The sequence below is a fragment of the Panthera pardus genome, unplaced genomic scaffold (genome assembly GCF_024362965.1).
Source record: "Panthera pardus isolate Hobbes unplaced genomic scaffold, ASM2436296v1 HiC_scaffold_19, whole genome shotgun sequence".
In the NCBI taxonomy this organism is placed as follows: Eukaryota; Metazoa; Chordata; class Mammalia; order Carnivora; family Felidae; genus Panthera; species Panthera pardus.
The window spans coordinates 5,246,330-5,259,811 of record NW_026526754.1 but is presented as its reverse complement, the minus strand read 5'-3'; the positions used below and the strand labels follow the sequence as shown (position 1 = coordinate 5,259,811).

Sequence of the window (13,482 nt, the reverse complement as noted above, 5' to 3'; positions counted from 1 at the left end):
CTGCCTTATTCATGAGAAATGTATTAACCATCATTTCATGACAACATGTAGCTTGTTATGAATAACAAGTTCTGAAGACAGGTATATTTTTTCAAATTTTCCTGAGAAATACTGTGAACTAAAATCAAAATGGTCTTCCTGATTTGTACCTACAGGTACCCCCTGAGCCGAAATATTTGGTATTTCACTGAGGTGCTGCAAATCAATTAGATACTTTCTGGGAAACTGAAACCAATACAAACATCTTTAAAACGCACTGTGTTCTATCTTGCTTTGTGATTCTGAACAAGCTCCCAGGCTTTGGTTTCCTAACAATAATCAAATTGGTGTTAACAATAATATTTAAATGACATTACTAATAATATCAGTATGAAAATGTCATTGCTAATCAATCAATATTATTATCAATGCCATTTGAATAAAGCTTTTTGATACTGGGTTTTCTCACATAGTAGGCAGAACCAAGGGCTTTTTAGCCACTTGGCTAGCCTTGAAGCCTACGAGAATGGCAAAAGCAAAGCTTCTCTCTTTTCACAAAGGGCATAATGAGGGCAGAGGTACTTCAATTAAGATGAAAGCTTCAGACATTGAGATGACATCAAGGGAAGGTAAGGAATTCATTGTTACAGGAAAATCAGATGTGGTCTTTGGGTGAATCCCATGTTATGAAACACAGAGCAGAGTCCAGGCACAGGATGGGTAGTCAGGAGAACTGGACGATGCCCTGGCCCTGTGAAGTGTGGAGTTAGGCAAGTACCGTCATTTCTCTGGGCTCTGTCAAAGGAGGGGGAAAACCTGAACATATGTAAGGTTCTCTCAATAGTCTAAGAAGCTTCATATTTATCAACCCGTCCTACCCACCTTATGCCTATGATCAGAATGAGAGCTTCTTCCTGACAGGCCACATCCCCAGACCCTCATGTGCCTCACAGAGTGTCTCATGGAAAGGTCTGATCAACAAATTGCTTATCGTAACGAAAGCCTAGAAACAACCTCAGTGTCCTTTGGAAGAAGACAGCTAAAATGAGATGATAGCATGCATCCAGTGGATGTAGCAGTCCAAAAGGTCACCTGAATTTACTGTTATAGGAAAACAGAGGTGCAGAGTGCCATTTGTGCACTATGGCACTTTATTGCATAAAAACAAATGAGGGCATTTATGTATCTGTACAGATATTCTAGCATATGCATAAACCGTATCTTAGATTCACAGGAAACTGGTAACAACTGTTGTGTCTGAGCAGAGAAACTGAAGGAGTGGGAATCAGAACTGAGAAGACTTACTTATGGCATAAATGTTTGTTTTTTATATTTTTATGTCATCTATGTTTCTTTCAAAATAACTTAATATATGTGCATATGTGTATATATTTTGCTTGTGTGCATACTCGTGTGAATATGTGCATATATTTTGTATGTGTGTATATTTGTGAGGGAAAGTATGACTCTTAGAATTTAAAAAACTCAGGATTCAGGTCTGAATGCTGGCTTCACCTCTCCCAGCGGTGTGACTTTGGCCAAGGCAATTGTCTTCTCTAAGATTCCATTTCTTCATTTGTAAAATGGGGGCAGAGCAGCTCCCTCTCAATGGTGTGTGTGTGTGTGTGGGCGTCTGTGTGGGTGTGGGTGGACAGCGTGCTGTGGCAAACGGTGTATGAATGAGACTCTGTTTCCCCACGGCATCCCTCATGGAATTACAAATCTTGGTTTCTCTTTCCCTAGCTTCATTCCGATATTGACTCTGGTGATGGGAACATTAAATACATTCTCTCAGGTGAAGGAGCCGGAACCATTTTTGTGATTGATGACAAATCAGGGAACATTCATGCCACCAAGACATTGGACCGGGAAGAGAGAGCCCAGTACACGCTCATGGCACAGGCGGTGGACAGGGACACCAACCGGCCGCTGGAGCCACCGTCGGAGTTCATCGTCAAGGTCCAGGACATTAATGACAACCCGCCCGAGTTCCTGCATGAGACCTATCATGCCAACGTGCCTGAGAGGTCCAACGTGGGTGCGTACATGAGGGGAGACCTGCTCCATCTACAGGCCTCGTGTCCCTGTTGGGGGTGGGGTGGGGGGCTGCTGCCCATATTCTCCCAAATCAAGAAGCAGAATTTATACCGCATCTTCAACGGCACATGACCAAAAAAAGTGTTATTTGTGTAGTTGAAGTTTCAAATATTTAAAATAGACCTGAGATTTTAATATCTAGTCTTCGAAAACGTAAGTGTGGCAGAATGGCAAGAACCTGACGGGATGCAGGCAATCCTGGTTCTGGCGCTCATTAGCTATGCAACTTGGATCCAGCTCTGTCCATTTTCGCCTTAGTGTCCCTTTCTGTAAAATGGAGTCATAGTTTCTAGTCTTGCAGGATTAGAGGCAATGTAGTCCAGTCACTAGTGTGCACTGATGTCTAATGAGGAACAGTAATCGTAATATTTGTTGCATGTAGACATCATACTAATTGACTTACATGACATTATTGCATTTATTTTTTTGGGATAATCCATCTTTGTAGTGAGGTAGGTCCTATTTGACATACTTTGCAGATGGAAAGCCCAAGCCAGGAACAGGATGACTAATTTCTCGAAAGTCATCTGAGCTATTAAGTGGCTCCAGAATACACACTTAATCAGGACACTATGCCACCATCTGTTAGGATAATTTAGAAGTGGATATGTCCTTTCATCATGCCTGAAGACACTCTGCATTGTCAAAGGATACTTCTCTCAAGGATTTCTTCAACGAGCCACCTTTTCCTGGCAGCAACTTTTGTCTGGCTTTATAGAATGCATTCATTTGTGGTCTTTTGAGAAATATGCCTCATATTAAGAAAGGTTTGTCTTTCAGACAGTGATCATGGCTGCTCTGGTCAGGGAATGAGTCTGATTATATGAATCAGAGATTTTAGAGCGCAAATGAACTTAAGAATCATCAGGGCCAAACTGCCCATTTTACAGATGAGAAAACCAAGCACCAAGAATGGGAAACAACCTGTTCAAAACAGTTAGATGCAGAAGGTACCCTAGGGCCCTAAGCTCTTTCCACTTTGCATGTAGAACCTAGGATGTGGATTTTTTTAAGCACCACCCCCCCCTTTTTTTCCCTCCTCCAGATAAAGTTGGGCTTTTCTCATACTTTATGAAGGTGGGGCTGAGTCACTTCTTGCCTGTCTCCCCTGGCCGTGACCGGTCCCTTAGTTTTTTGGTAATCGCCTAGTGATTTTAATGAGAAAAATCCAACAGAAACTAAAGCATTAAATAGGGGACTGTAGCATGAGCAACTGAGCCAGAAGGCAAAGCCTGCCATCAAAAAGAACACTCCAGAGAATTCACATTGTTCTCACCTCTGGGAGCTCCTTGATGCTTGGGACTAACACCCAGGCTTTCCATCACGGCTTCCGAGAGTCGAACCTGGTGTCACAGTACTGGGCTGCTGTTATGGCAGTGGCCCTGACGAGCCAGATGGCGGTGGCCCTGATGAGCCAGGTGAACTGTCACATAGTTCTCATTTTGTCATCTGTAAAGTGAGGATAATGTAAACTGTGACGAGGGTTAAGTAAAATACAAAAGAGTCATAATGGACTGAGTGCAGTTCTAGAAACAAAGGAAGCATAACAATGTAATGCTTTCCCTAGCTCAGTCAGAATGATGCAGGCTAGGCCTATTCTCCTTCATAAATGTCCACTGCCTAGAATAGTGCCTGGTCCTATGGGAAGAGCTTGAGAAAAGTTGTTTGCACGAAATAATGAGTTACAGAAACGTAATGAGGAAAAAAAAGCAAGATTTCCTTTTATACCATGTAAAAATCACTGACAGTTGTAAATTAAAGGGTCGTCAGAAGCTGTGTCAACGGGCTGCCTCACCTCCCACCCAGGACCTTGCCCCTCTGCTGGAAATGTCAAGGAAAGACCCTGGGTTTGGTTGGTTGCTCGATGGGGGTTAGACTAATGACTCTGGCAATAATCTACTTTGCAAAATAGGATTGTAAAATTCCTACCTCTCACATCCAGTTTCTCAAAATATAATTGCTGTCAAAACGAGGAGCAGAGGGGATGGATGCTGGTGGAACACAAGGAACGTGCCCCGAAAGTACCTGGTGCAGGGAGGCTCTAATTGCCGTTTCCCTTCCCGGGCATCTCCCCCCATTCTGTAGTTCAGTGCTTTGTGCCCTCAAATCCTGGTGACCATCAAAGAACAGAGGCTTTTCTAGGAGAAACGGAATCCCGTCTTCCTTCATTTCCCTGGTTTCCTTTCCTTCAGACCCACAGATGTCTTAAGGGTGGTTTCTATTAAATAACTACTAGACCCGTTAGAGGTGGGAAGATGCAATTCTCATGTCATCAGGGAACAACATTCTGTACAATATTTATAGCCATAAATTCATTAAAATGCAGTATTAGAAGCTATTTTATTACATGCAAAGCAACAATAAAATGATGTATTTATTGCGCTGCTACAGATGGAAGACTATACACTCTGTCCTTACACAAAAAGCAATTCATCACTAATTATCTTTTATTTTACTCTTTGGGAAGATTGTTATTTAATTATTTGATATACTGAACATTTCAGTTGCATGGGTCTTAGAATGTTTTTGCATTAATGTTCATATTGTTATTTTAACTACTAAGCAGAGCACGATGTACTATGAATATAGAAAGTTCATTTTTAAGCTATGGGAATTTTTTTTAAGGAAGGAAAGAGGGAAGGAAGAAGAGGAAGAGAGGAAGGAAGATTACTTTACATCTGAACCCCTGAAAACTGAGAGCATGTTAAACAATTATGGGGCTTTTCTCCGTTTTTAAAGTTAAGATGGAACTTTATAAACTAGAATAAAATTCAAAAAGCTGAAGGGGTGTTGCTAATGGATTTATTTCATTTTTAAGGGACATCGGTAATCCAGGTGACAGCTTCAGATGCAGATGATCCCACCTATGGAAACAGCGCGAAGTTAGTATACAGCATCCTAGAAGGACAACCCTACTTTTCAGTAGAAGCACAGACAGGTACTGTGCAGTGTTGTTGGGATCTGTGACACATTGTGAATAAGAAGTCCAGGCCTGCTCAGTAAACCTATTTGAGTCTTAGTTTTCTCAAATACAGGAAAGGCCACCTTACAGGATTGTTGAGAGGATTAGACGCTGTGCCTGCATGTGCCTGGATATGGTTAGCATCCAATGAACCTTATTTATTATTGTTTCTGCCTCTATGTCACCATGTCACAATAATAAATATAATCTTAAAATACAACTTTTATCTTAAAATCATATCTTACATTTTTTTGTTGTTAATGTTTGTTTATTTTTGAGAGAAATAAAGAGCGTGAGCGGGGGGCGGGGTACAGAGAGAGAGGGAGACACAGAATCAAAAGCAGGCTCCAGGCTCTTAGCTGTCAGCACAGAGCCCTATGCGGGGCCTGAACCCACAAACTGCAAGATCATGACCTGAGCTGAAGTCAGACGGTTAACCGAGACACCCAGGCAGGCCATCAAGATAAATTCTTGAGAAACATGCATTTAAGTTGAACATGTAATTTAAGTTGAATTTTAAGAGATGATTTTAAGGGGCATATGGGTGGCTCAGTCAGTTAAGCGTCTGACTTTGGCTCAAGTCATGATCTCACAGCTCCTGAGTTCGAGCCCCACGTCAAGCTCTGTGCCAACAGCTCGGAGCCTGGATGGAGCCTGCTTTGGTTTGTGTGTCTCCCTTCCTCTCTGCCCCACCCCTGCTCACACTCTCTCTCTGTCTCTCAAAAAATAAATAAATGTTAAAAAAAAATAATGCTCAGGTGTGTTTGGGATGCGGCACATTCCCCCCGCTGCACTTACAGATTCCCAATTGGTGTCACCCAAAAAGAAGACTTCACAGTTCTTACAGAAAGCAAACAGCAAACCCAAAAAGTGAAAACATGTAGCCACCAAAACCACAATGGTCCACTTCATTTACACCAAACTTTATTCTAGGGTCCTTTCATTAGAATAAACACTGAAATACTGTGAAAGTTCCATTCTATAATATCACCCCCCAAACTGCTGCCTTTTCCTGTATATTTGAAAGACATTTGCAAATAATCCACATTTGTTATTATAGCTAAATTGTATGAAATACAAATATATATTAATATGTATACACAGGGTCTGCCAATCAGATAAGTTGCCCATTTACTAGATATCACTTCCACTGACCTACGTAATTATCTATTTGTAGCCACTTTGCTTCAGAACACAGTCTATGGGGCTGTGTGGCTATGATTTCATAGAAGGCATTTGCCTTTCCACATTAACCAAGGATAAATGTGGGATTTCATCTAGATTTTTGAGATGTTGAAAACTGATGGAGGAACTCCAATTATAACCTTATTTTTTTCTCAAGGACTCATGGTTAGGAACCACCACTTTGAACATACCAAAGTATTTAACAGATAAGGAAAACAAGACTCAGTGAGTTCAAGGGTGCTGTTGGGAAATACAGACTAAGAGAGGGACAAGGGTGCTTTCTTTATATTTCCAGTATAAATGTTACTATATCTACAGAGAGGAAAAGCTTGCACATGTTCCCAAGAGATTTAAGTGAGCATACAAGTTTTCATACAAATTATGTGCTAATCTCCAGGGATCATGTAGAATTCAATCATTAATTTACCCCTGTGGTCAGTGATGGGTGATAGTACAACAATGTTTGTGTATGCATTGTGTGTGTTTTTAACTTGTTTGGCTTACTCCTTTAAAATTTAATAATTACATTTTAATGTATTGCTTGGAATATATGCCACCTACATTTAACCTAATTTAGATCATAAAAACATTTCCAAGATTTGAATGCTGGGATAGACTTTCAAAAGATTCCCCCGGTAATTCAAAAGTGGGGGTTTAGTCATGGGTATCCATGCAATGGGCCCTCCAATATTTCAGCCTTTAGGATCTTGAAATGTTATGCCTGAGAATTTTAGAAGCTTATTTATTTATTCTTAAATAAGCTTATTTAAGAAGCTTATTACTTGCGTTTACAATGCAACATATAAAGCATATATGATTATGATGCTATACGAATAATTATGACAATTTGCTGAGAAAGACCACTATATGGTGCTCCAGGTATGGCTACTTGTCATTCTAATTATCATGTCAAAGTGACTCTTCTGCGAGGGCAGGAGCTTTTTTATTCCTCTCTGCTTCCCCTGTGCCTAGAACTTTTTATGTTTTAATGTTGTTACCAATGAATACGTGTGGTGTTTCCCACTCATGGATCCAGGTATCATCAGAACAGCCCTCCCCAACATGGACAGGGAAGCGAAGGAGGAGTACCACGTGGTGATCCAGGCCAAGGACATGGGTGGACACATGGGTGGACTCTCAGGGACAACCAAAGTGACGATCACACTGACCGATGTCAATGACAACCCACCAAAGTTTCCACAGAGTAAGTAGGTGGGCTTGGCTTTCACGTTTTAATGGTGCCATGGCTAGCCCTTCTCCAACCCATTTCTGCTTTGCTCAGCTTTCACGAAGAAATCTAGAAGAATGAAGTCTCTTTATCGTTCATGCAAAAAATGAAAACATAAAGAATACAACAGCAACATAAAAACTGAAGGTGCAGTAAAGGTAGAAGGAGGGAAAGGAGATGTAAAAAGTTCCACAACTCTGGAAACAGAAAATCTATTTTGCTAGGTATTTCACTAGATACTGGCTCTGCGATCTAGTAATTAATTAACCTCTCTCTGTGTCAGTGTTCTAATTTCTAATCTGGATGTAATAGTACTGAATAAGTTACCTGTTGCTTTAAAATAGAGTGCCCCAAACCTCTGTGATTTAAAACAATAATAATAATTTATTTTTTTCATGAATCAGTCATTTGGGCAAAACTTGGAGGAGACTGCTTTTTCTTTGTTTCCATAGCTTCAAGTAAGGATGGCTTGACTGAGGTCATAAGATCCACTTCCAAGAATGTTCACTCAAATGTCTGATGAGCTCATGTTGGCTGTTGGTTTCTATCCATGTGGGTCTTGCCAAGGAATGGCTTGGATAGGTTCTGAAAGTGGGAGCCCCAAGGATACCAAGCAGAAACTGTATTGTCTATTGTGACCTAACTTCAAAAATCACATGGCATCATTTCCATAAGACTGTCCAAATTTAAGTAGAATTCTTGTAGACCCCATCTTTCAATGGAAAGACTGTCAAAGTCATGTTGAAGGAAATTCATGTGGGATGGGAGATAAGGCTTGGGCCATTTTTGGAGAATACAGTCTTCCACAGGTCTTATTGGAATGTTGTTATAACTAAATCAGCTAGTATAAAATCTTATAATACCTGGCATAATTTGTCACAAATGTTAGCCATTATTATTATATGAGGGATTGTGGTCCTTCTACAAAATTGGTAAGGTTACTGAAGGAAATAAAAGAAGATGATTTTGAAAGGTTATTAATCATCATAATTACAACAACTTCCATCATTTAATGAATAGTAATTGCTACTGGATATCTTGACAAGAGCCTACATTTTAGATAAAACTAGGTTTCATAAAAGGTGCAGTTAGTGCGCATAGAATGTAGTAAAGCCACCCCCCAAAATAATAATCCAGTTAAAAATGGGCAGAAGCTGGGGTGCCTGGGTGGTCCATTCAGTTAAGCTTCTGACTGGATTTCAGCTCAGGTCATGATCCCATGGTTTGTGAGATCTAGCTCCGAGTTGGGCTCTGTGCTGATACCACAGAGACTGCTTGGGATTCTCTCTCTCCCTCTCTCTCTGCCCCTCCCTGACTCTCTCTCTCTCTCTCTCTCTCTCTCTCTCTCTTTCAAAACAAATAAATAAACTTTAAAAAAGTGGGCAGGAGACAGGAAAAGACATTTCTCCAAAGAAGACCTACAGATGAAAATTGCTCAATATCATTTATCATTAAGGAAATGCACATTAAAACTATAATGAGATATCACTTGATACTGGCCATAATAGGAAAAGTCAAAAATACAAGAAAGAAAAAGTGTTGGTGAGGATGTGGAGGAAAAGGAACCCTCATGCACTGTTGATAGGAATGCAAACTGGTGAAGTTAACTGGAAAAGAGTATGGAGGTTCCTCAAAAAGTTAAAAATAGAACTATCCTACAATCCAGTAATCACACTCCTGGGTAGTTACCCCCAAAATATAAAACACTAATTCAAAGGGATAAATACACCCCTATGTTTATAGGAGTATTATTTATAAGAGCCAAATTATGGAAGCAGCCCAAGTGTCCATGGATTGATGAATGGATAAAGGAAATGTGGTATGTATATATATATATATATATAAGGCAGTATTATTCAGCCATAAAAAAAGAATGAAAAAGGGGCACACCTGGGTGGCTCAGTCAGTTAAGCCTTCGATGTCAGCACAGGTCATGATCTCGTGGCCCCATATCAGGCTCTGTGCTGACAGCTCAGAGCCTGGAGCCTGCTTCGGATTCTGTGACTTCCTCTCTCTTTGCCTCTACCCTGCTCATGTTCTGTCTCTCTCTCTCAAAAAATAAATAAACATTAAAAATTAAAAAAAAAGAATGAAACCTTGCCATTTGCAATGACATGGATGGAGCTAGAGAGTATAATGCTACGCAATATAGCATATTGGAGTTCAGATAAGTCAGTCAGAGAAAGACAAAGGGGAAAAAAGAGAGAGAGAGACAAACCAAGAAACAAGAGTTTGTTCTTTTAACTATAGAGAACAAACTGATGGTTATCGGGCAGGTGGGGGGAGTAGATGGGAGATGGAGATTAAGGTGATAGAGATTAAGGAGTACACTTGTGATGAGCACTGGGTCATATATGGAATTGTTGAATCACTATATTGTACATGTGAAACTAACACTGTATGTTAACTATACTGGAATTAAAATTAAAAATAAATAAATAAATAAAAAAGAATGTAGCAAAGCCAGAGCTTGAACATACATCTGCTTATATAGATACATAGATATATATAGACAAAGGTATGTGTGATCATAAAGATGCTGGTGCCACTAATCCATGGGTGTGTGGGGGATGTTTCACCACGAAAATGTCATCTTCACTAGATTAGGAGAGTAGCTGGTGGAACCTGGGAGTTTATTGTCAGAGGGATGGCAATTTTTGCAAATGAGGGAACAAGGAAGGCACACAAACATGGCCCCAGGAAGGCACGCCAGTCATTCAGAGGAATCCAAAGACAGCAATCTATGCAAGGAACACACTGAGATAGGATTACAAGGCAGTAACCAGTTCTCATGGAGTCCCAAAAGAGGTGAAGAAAGACTGCTTTGCCTGATCGGGCACAAAGTTCGGCATCTCCAATAAGCTTAAGGCTCATATAGCATTCTAAGAAACTACATGCTCTGTTATCCACACCGCAGAATTGTTCGGTATGCTAGAAGGAAAAGGCCGAACAGGATTATTAGCATGCAGCCATTAATGCCTTTGCTCACATGCAGTCATATAGTAAAGTTATATTGCTATACTGCAGATGCTAGTTTCACTGCCATGAACTCCAATGAGATTTGGAGAAAACCAACTCAGAGCAGGTTTCTCTAAGCCTGCCTGTAAATTGGTAATTATTTACAGAGCTTATCTACAGAGACTACACCACCCAGTTGTCCTTGACTGTGCAGGTTCTGGCGTGATAAAGTTGAATATGGGTCCAACCTGAAAACATTCAAAGCCACATAATACAGATAAACATAGACAGCATACTGGAACTGATGGAATCCATAGAAAGGGGAAGCTAAAACTTACAAGAGCTGAAGTAACTTGCCCCAAACCACTCAGCTTTGAAGTGGAAGAGACAAAGTTCCCAACCCTTGTTTCTCCATATTGTTTCCCGTAGAATATTTTTAAAATGTGGAAATACAGATAAGATCATTTCAAATCTGGCTTCCCTACGGAAAAGCTTCCAGTGGCTTCCTCCAAGTTCAAATAGAACCATTCCACAATGGCCTTTTTACATAGATGGGCCCCAGCCTACCTATGTACCCTCACCTCTTCCAGAAGGCTCTAGCCACACTTGTCTTCTGGCTTCTGTATGTCTTCAACATGTACCTACTCCAGGGTTTTTGCCATTTCGTCTTTGCTTTGTCTGTAATTTTTATCCCCAGAGATTCATGTGATTGATTGTTCAGTCCCTTCTGATGCCTTCTTCTGAGGGATGTCTTCTCTGACCAACCAATTCCAAATCATTCTCAGTTTTCTCTCTTTCTTGTTCTCACACAGCACATGTAACACAAGTGTATACATTCACACACACACACGACATATTCATATAGGCACTCTCACTCATGCGTGCATATGTGTACCACACAACCACATACCCACTCCCGGACACACATTCACACATGAGTGATGGTGTGATCCCCTTCACACTCCATCACACACTCATACACACAGTCACACATACTCACTGTCTCATTACCCTCTACCACTTATCCTACTTTATTTTCCTTCTTTCTAGCAATGACATCAGAGTATGTCATTTGCTTTTTTGTTCCTCTTCAGTGTGCCTCATTAAGGGAAGAAACTTGACGAGTCCATTTACTACTGAGTCTCCAGGGCCTAGAGCAGCACCTGGCATATATTAGGTTCCAAGTACATATAAAATAAATATATATGGACAGACCATACTGTGAGAAACCTTTCCAGATAAGGTAGTGCTTGATCAAATGGTGAAGGAGGCAAAGTAAGAGGAGAGTCACATATAGAATTAGTAGGCTCATGACCTTGATAAGGATTAAATTTGCATTTGATTTTTTAAAAAAATATGGAGCCGTGGGAGGTTCTCAAACAGAGAAGGAGGTTTTTCTGGGTACCTGGCAGTGCCTTGGAATTAATTCATGGACTGGCAGTGCCTTGGAATTAATTCGTGGACCACCTTGAAGACATGAAAAGAAGACTTTGCTCTTTGAATGTATAAAGATATATACATGGTCCTCAATCACTTCCTGATGGGAAATGTAACTGAGCATTGTTTTCCTTTCTTACTTGTGGCAGGTGACCCCACCACATGACCCTGGACCCCGATACTGTTTTATCATCCTTTGTAGAACACATTTTTTTGACAAGCAGGCCATGTGGGATCTTCTTTCTCAGCCATTCACTTCTTTCATGTTTTCAATCAATAGAAAGTTCAATTTCAAACCCTTTGAGAAATTTATTGGGATTCAATGAAATCTAAAGTCTTACAGCTGCCAAATAAAAGGGAAAATAAAAATAGATGTCTTCTTCTTCTAGGCGTATACCAGATGTCTGTGTCAGAAGCAGCTGTCCCCGGGGAGGAAGTAGGAAGAGTAAAGGCAAAAGACCCAGACATTGGAGAAAATGGTTTAGTCACCTACAATATTGTTGATGGAGACGGTATGGAATTGTTTGAAATCACCACGGACTATGAGACACAGGAGGGTGTGGTCAAACTGAAAAAGGTGAGCTCGGGTGAGGAATCAGGGGTGTCAGCGGTGCGGCCAGCTCTGTCAGGGCAGCACTGCAGGGGATGGAGAGCAGAAGGTTAAGAAAGGAGAATATGGGCAATGGGGGGCTAATCTGACTTTGCAGTTGAGCTCCCAGCTCTGGGGAGATAACAGAACTGTATCCCTTTCTGTTACTGCAGAGAGAGCTAGCAAAGGGGCTGGGGGGGGATGTTGGCCGACTGCCTGTTAGTTTTTGTGTGATTTGGCACACTTTCCACATGGAAGGTAGATAGCTGGATAAATCTGGGTTTTAGAGAAACAGCCCTGAACATGGAAAGGGTTCCTCCTTTGGCTCTTCCAAGCTAACTGTTAATACAGGCTGTTCAGAACGTTTCCTATGTGAAAGTATCCAAGGGCCACCACATTGCTGGGCCTTCTGGGAAACTTGAGCCAATCCTCTGCTTGATTTTCTCTCAAAATTGAGCCTAAGAAACAACCACAATGGACCTTCCCCCCATAGTCAGGTGAACTGTCTCTAAAAATGTGTCCCAGAATTAACTCATAGCAAAGAGTTTATTGTTTGTCCTTGTTGTGTTCTGAAAATCTAAAATGTACTCAATACTAAATATAGGCTAGATGAAGCCTGAGCCTCTTACAAACATTTATTTTTCAGAAAAATCATACAAAGTAGATAGTATTATCCCAATAGGCAATAGTACCTCAATTTAATTATGAAGAGATTGGGACTCAGACAGATTAAATAATTTGACCCTGTCATAATCACACAGGTAGCAATTCACAGACGTGAAATTCAAGCCTGGGTATTCTGGAACAGCTTCCTATTCAAGATGTTTTGGGGACAGTTGGGCCAGAAAGATATTCTGAAGGTATCCAGAAAGGATTCACTTTCAAGTAAAGAAACAGTTACAATATTTTCTGAAACGCCCCCCCGCCCCGATTTAACACTTGAGAAATCAACACCTCTCCATCATCAAAGTGTATGGAGCATTAAATCTGAATTGGATGATGGGATTACCTTGGTTTTAATCAAGCATTCATTTTCAACTTCGTTTT

The 13,482-nt window shown here is 40.7% G+C and overlaps 1 protein-coding gene across 2 annotated transcripts in view; it reads left to right on the top strand.

Annotated features, from left to right (window-relative positions):
* The window catches only part of CDH11 (cadherin 11), a 152,598-nt gene that overhangs the window by 107,330 nt on the left and 31,786 nt on the right, over window positions 1-13,482 (top strand). For both annotated transcript variants that reach the window (XM_053906512.1, XM_053906513.1), the window contains 4 exons: window positions 1,723-2,017; window positions 4,895-5,014; window positions 7,260-7,427; window positions 12,236-12,423. In XM_053906512.1, coding sequence (XP_053762487.1) covers window positions 1,723-2,017; window positions 4,895-5,014; window positions 7,260-7,427; window positions 12,236-12,423 — 771 coding nt within the window. The remainder of the gene's footprint in view (window positions 1-1,722; window positions 2,018-4,894; window positions 5,015-7,259; window positions 7,428-12,235; window positions 12,424-13,482) is intronic.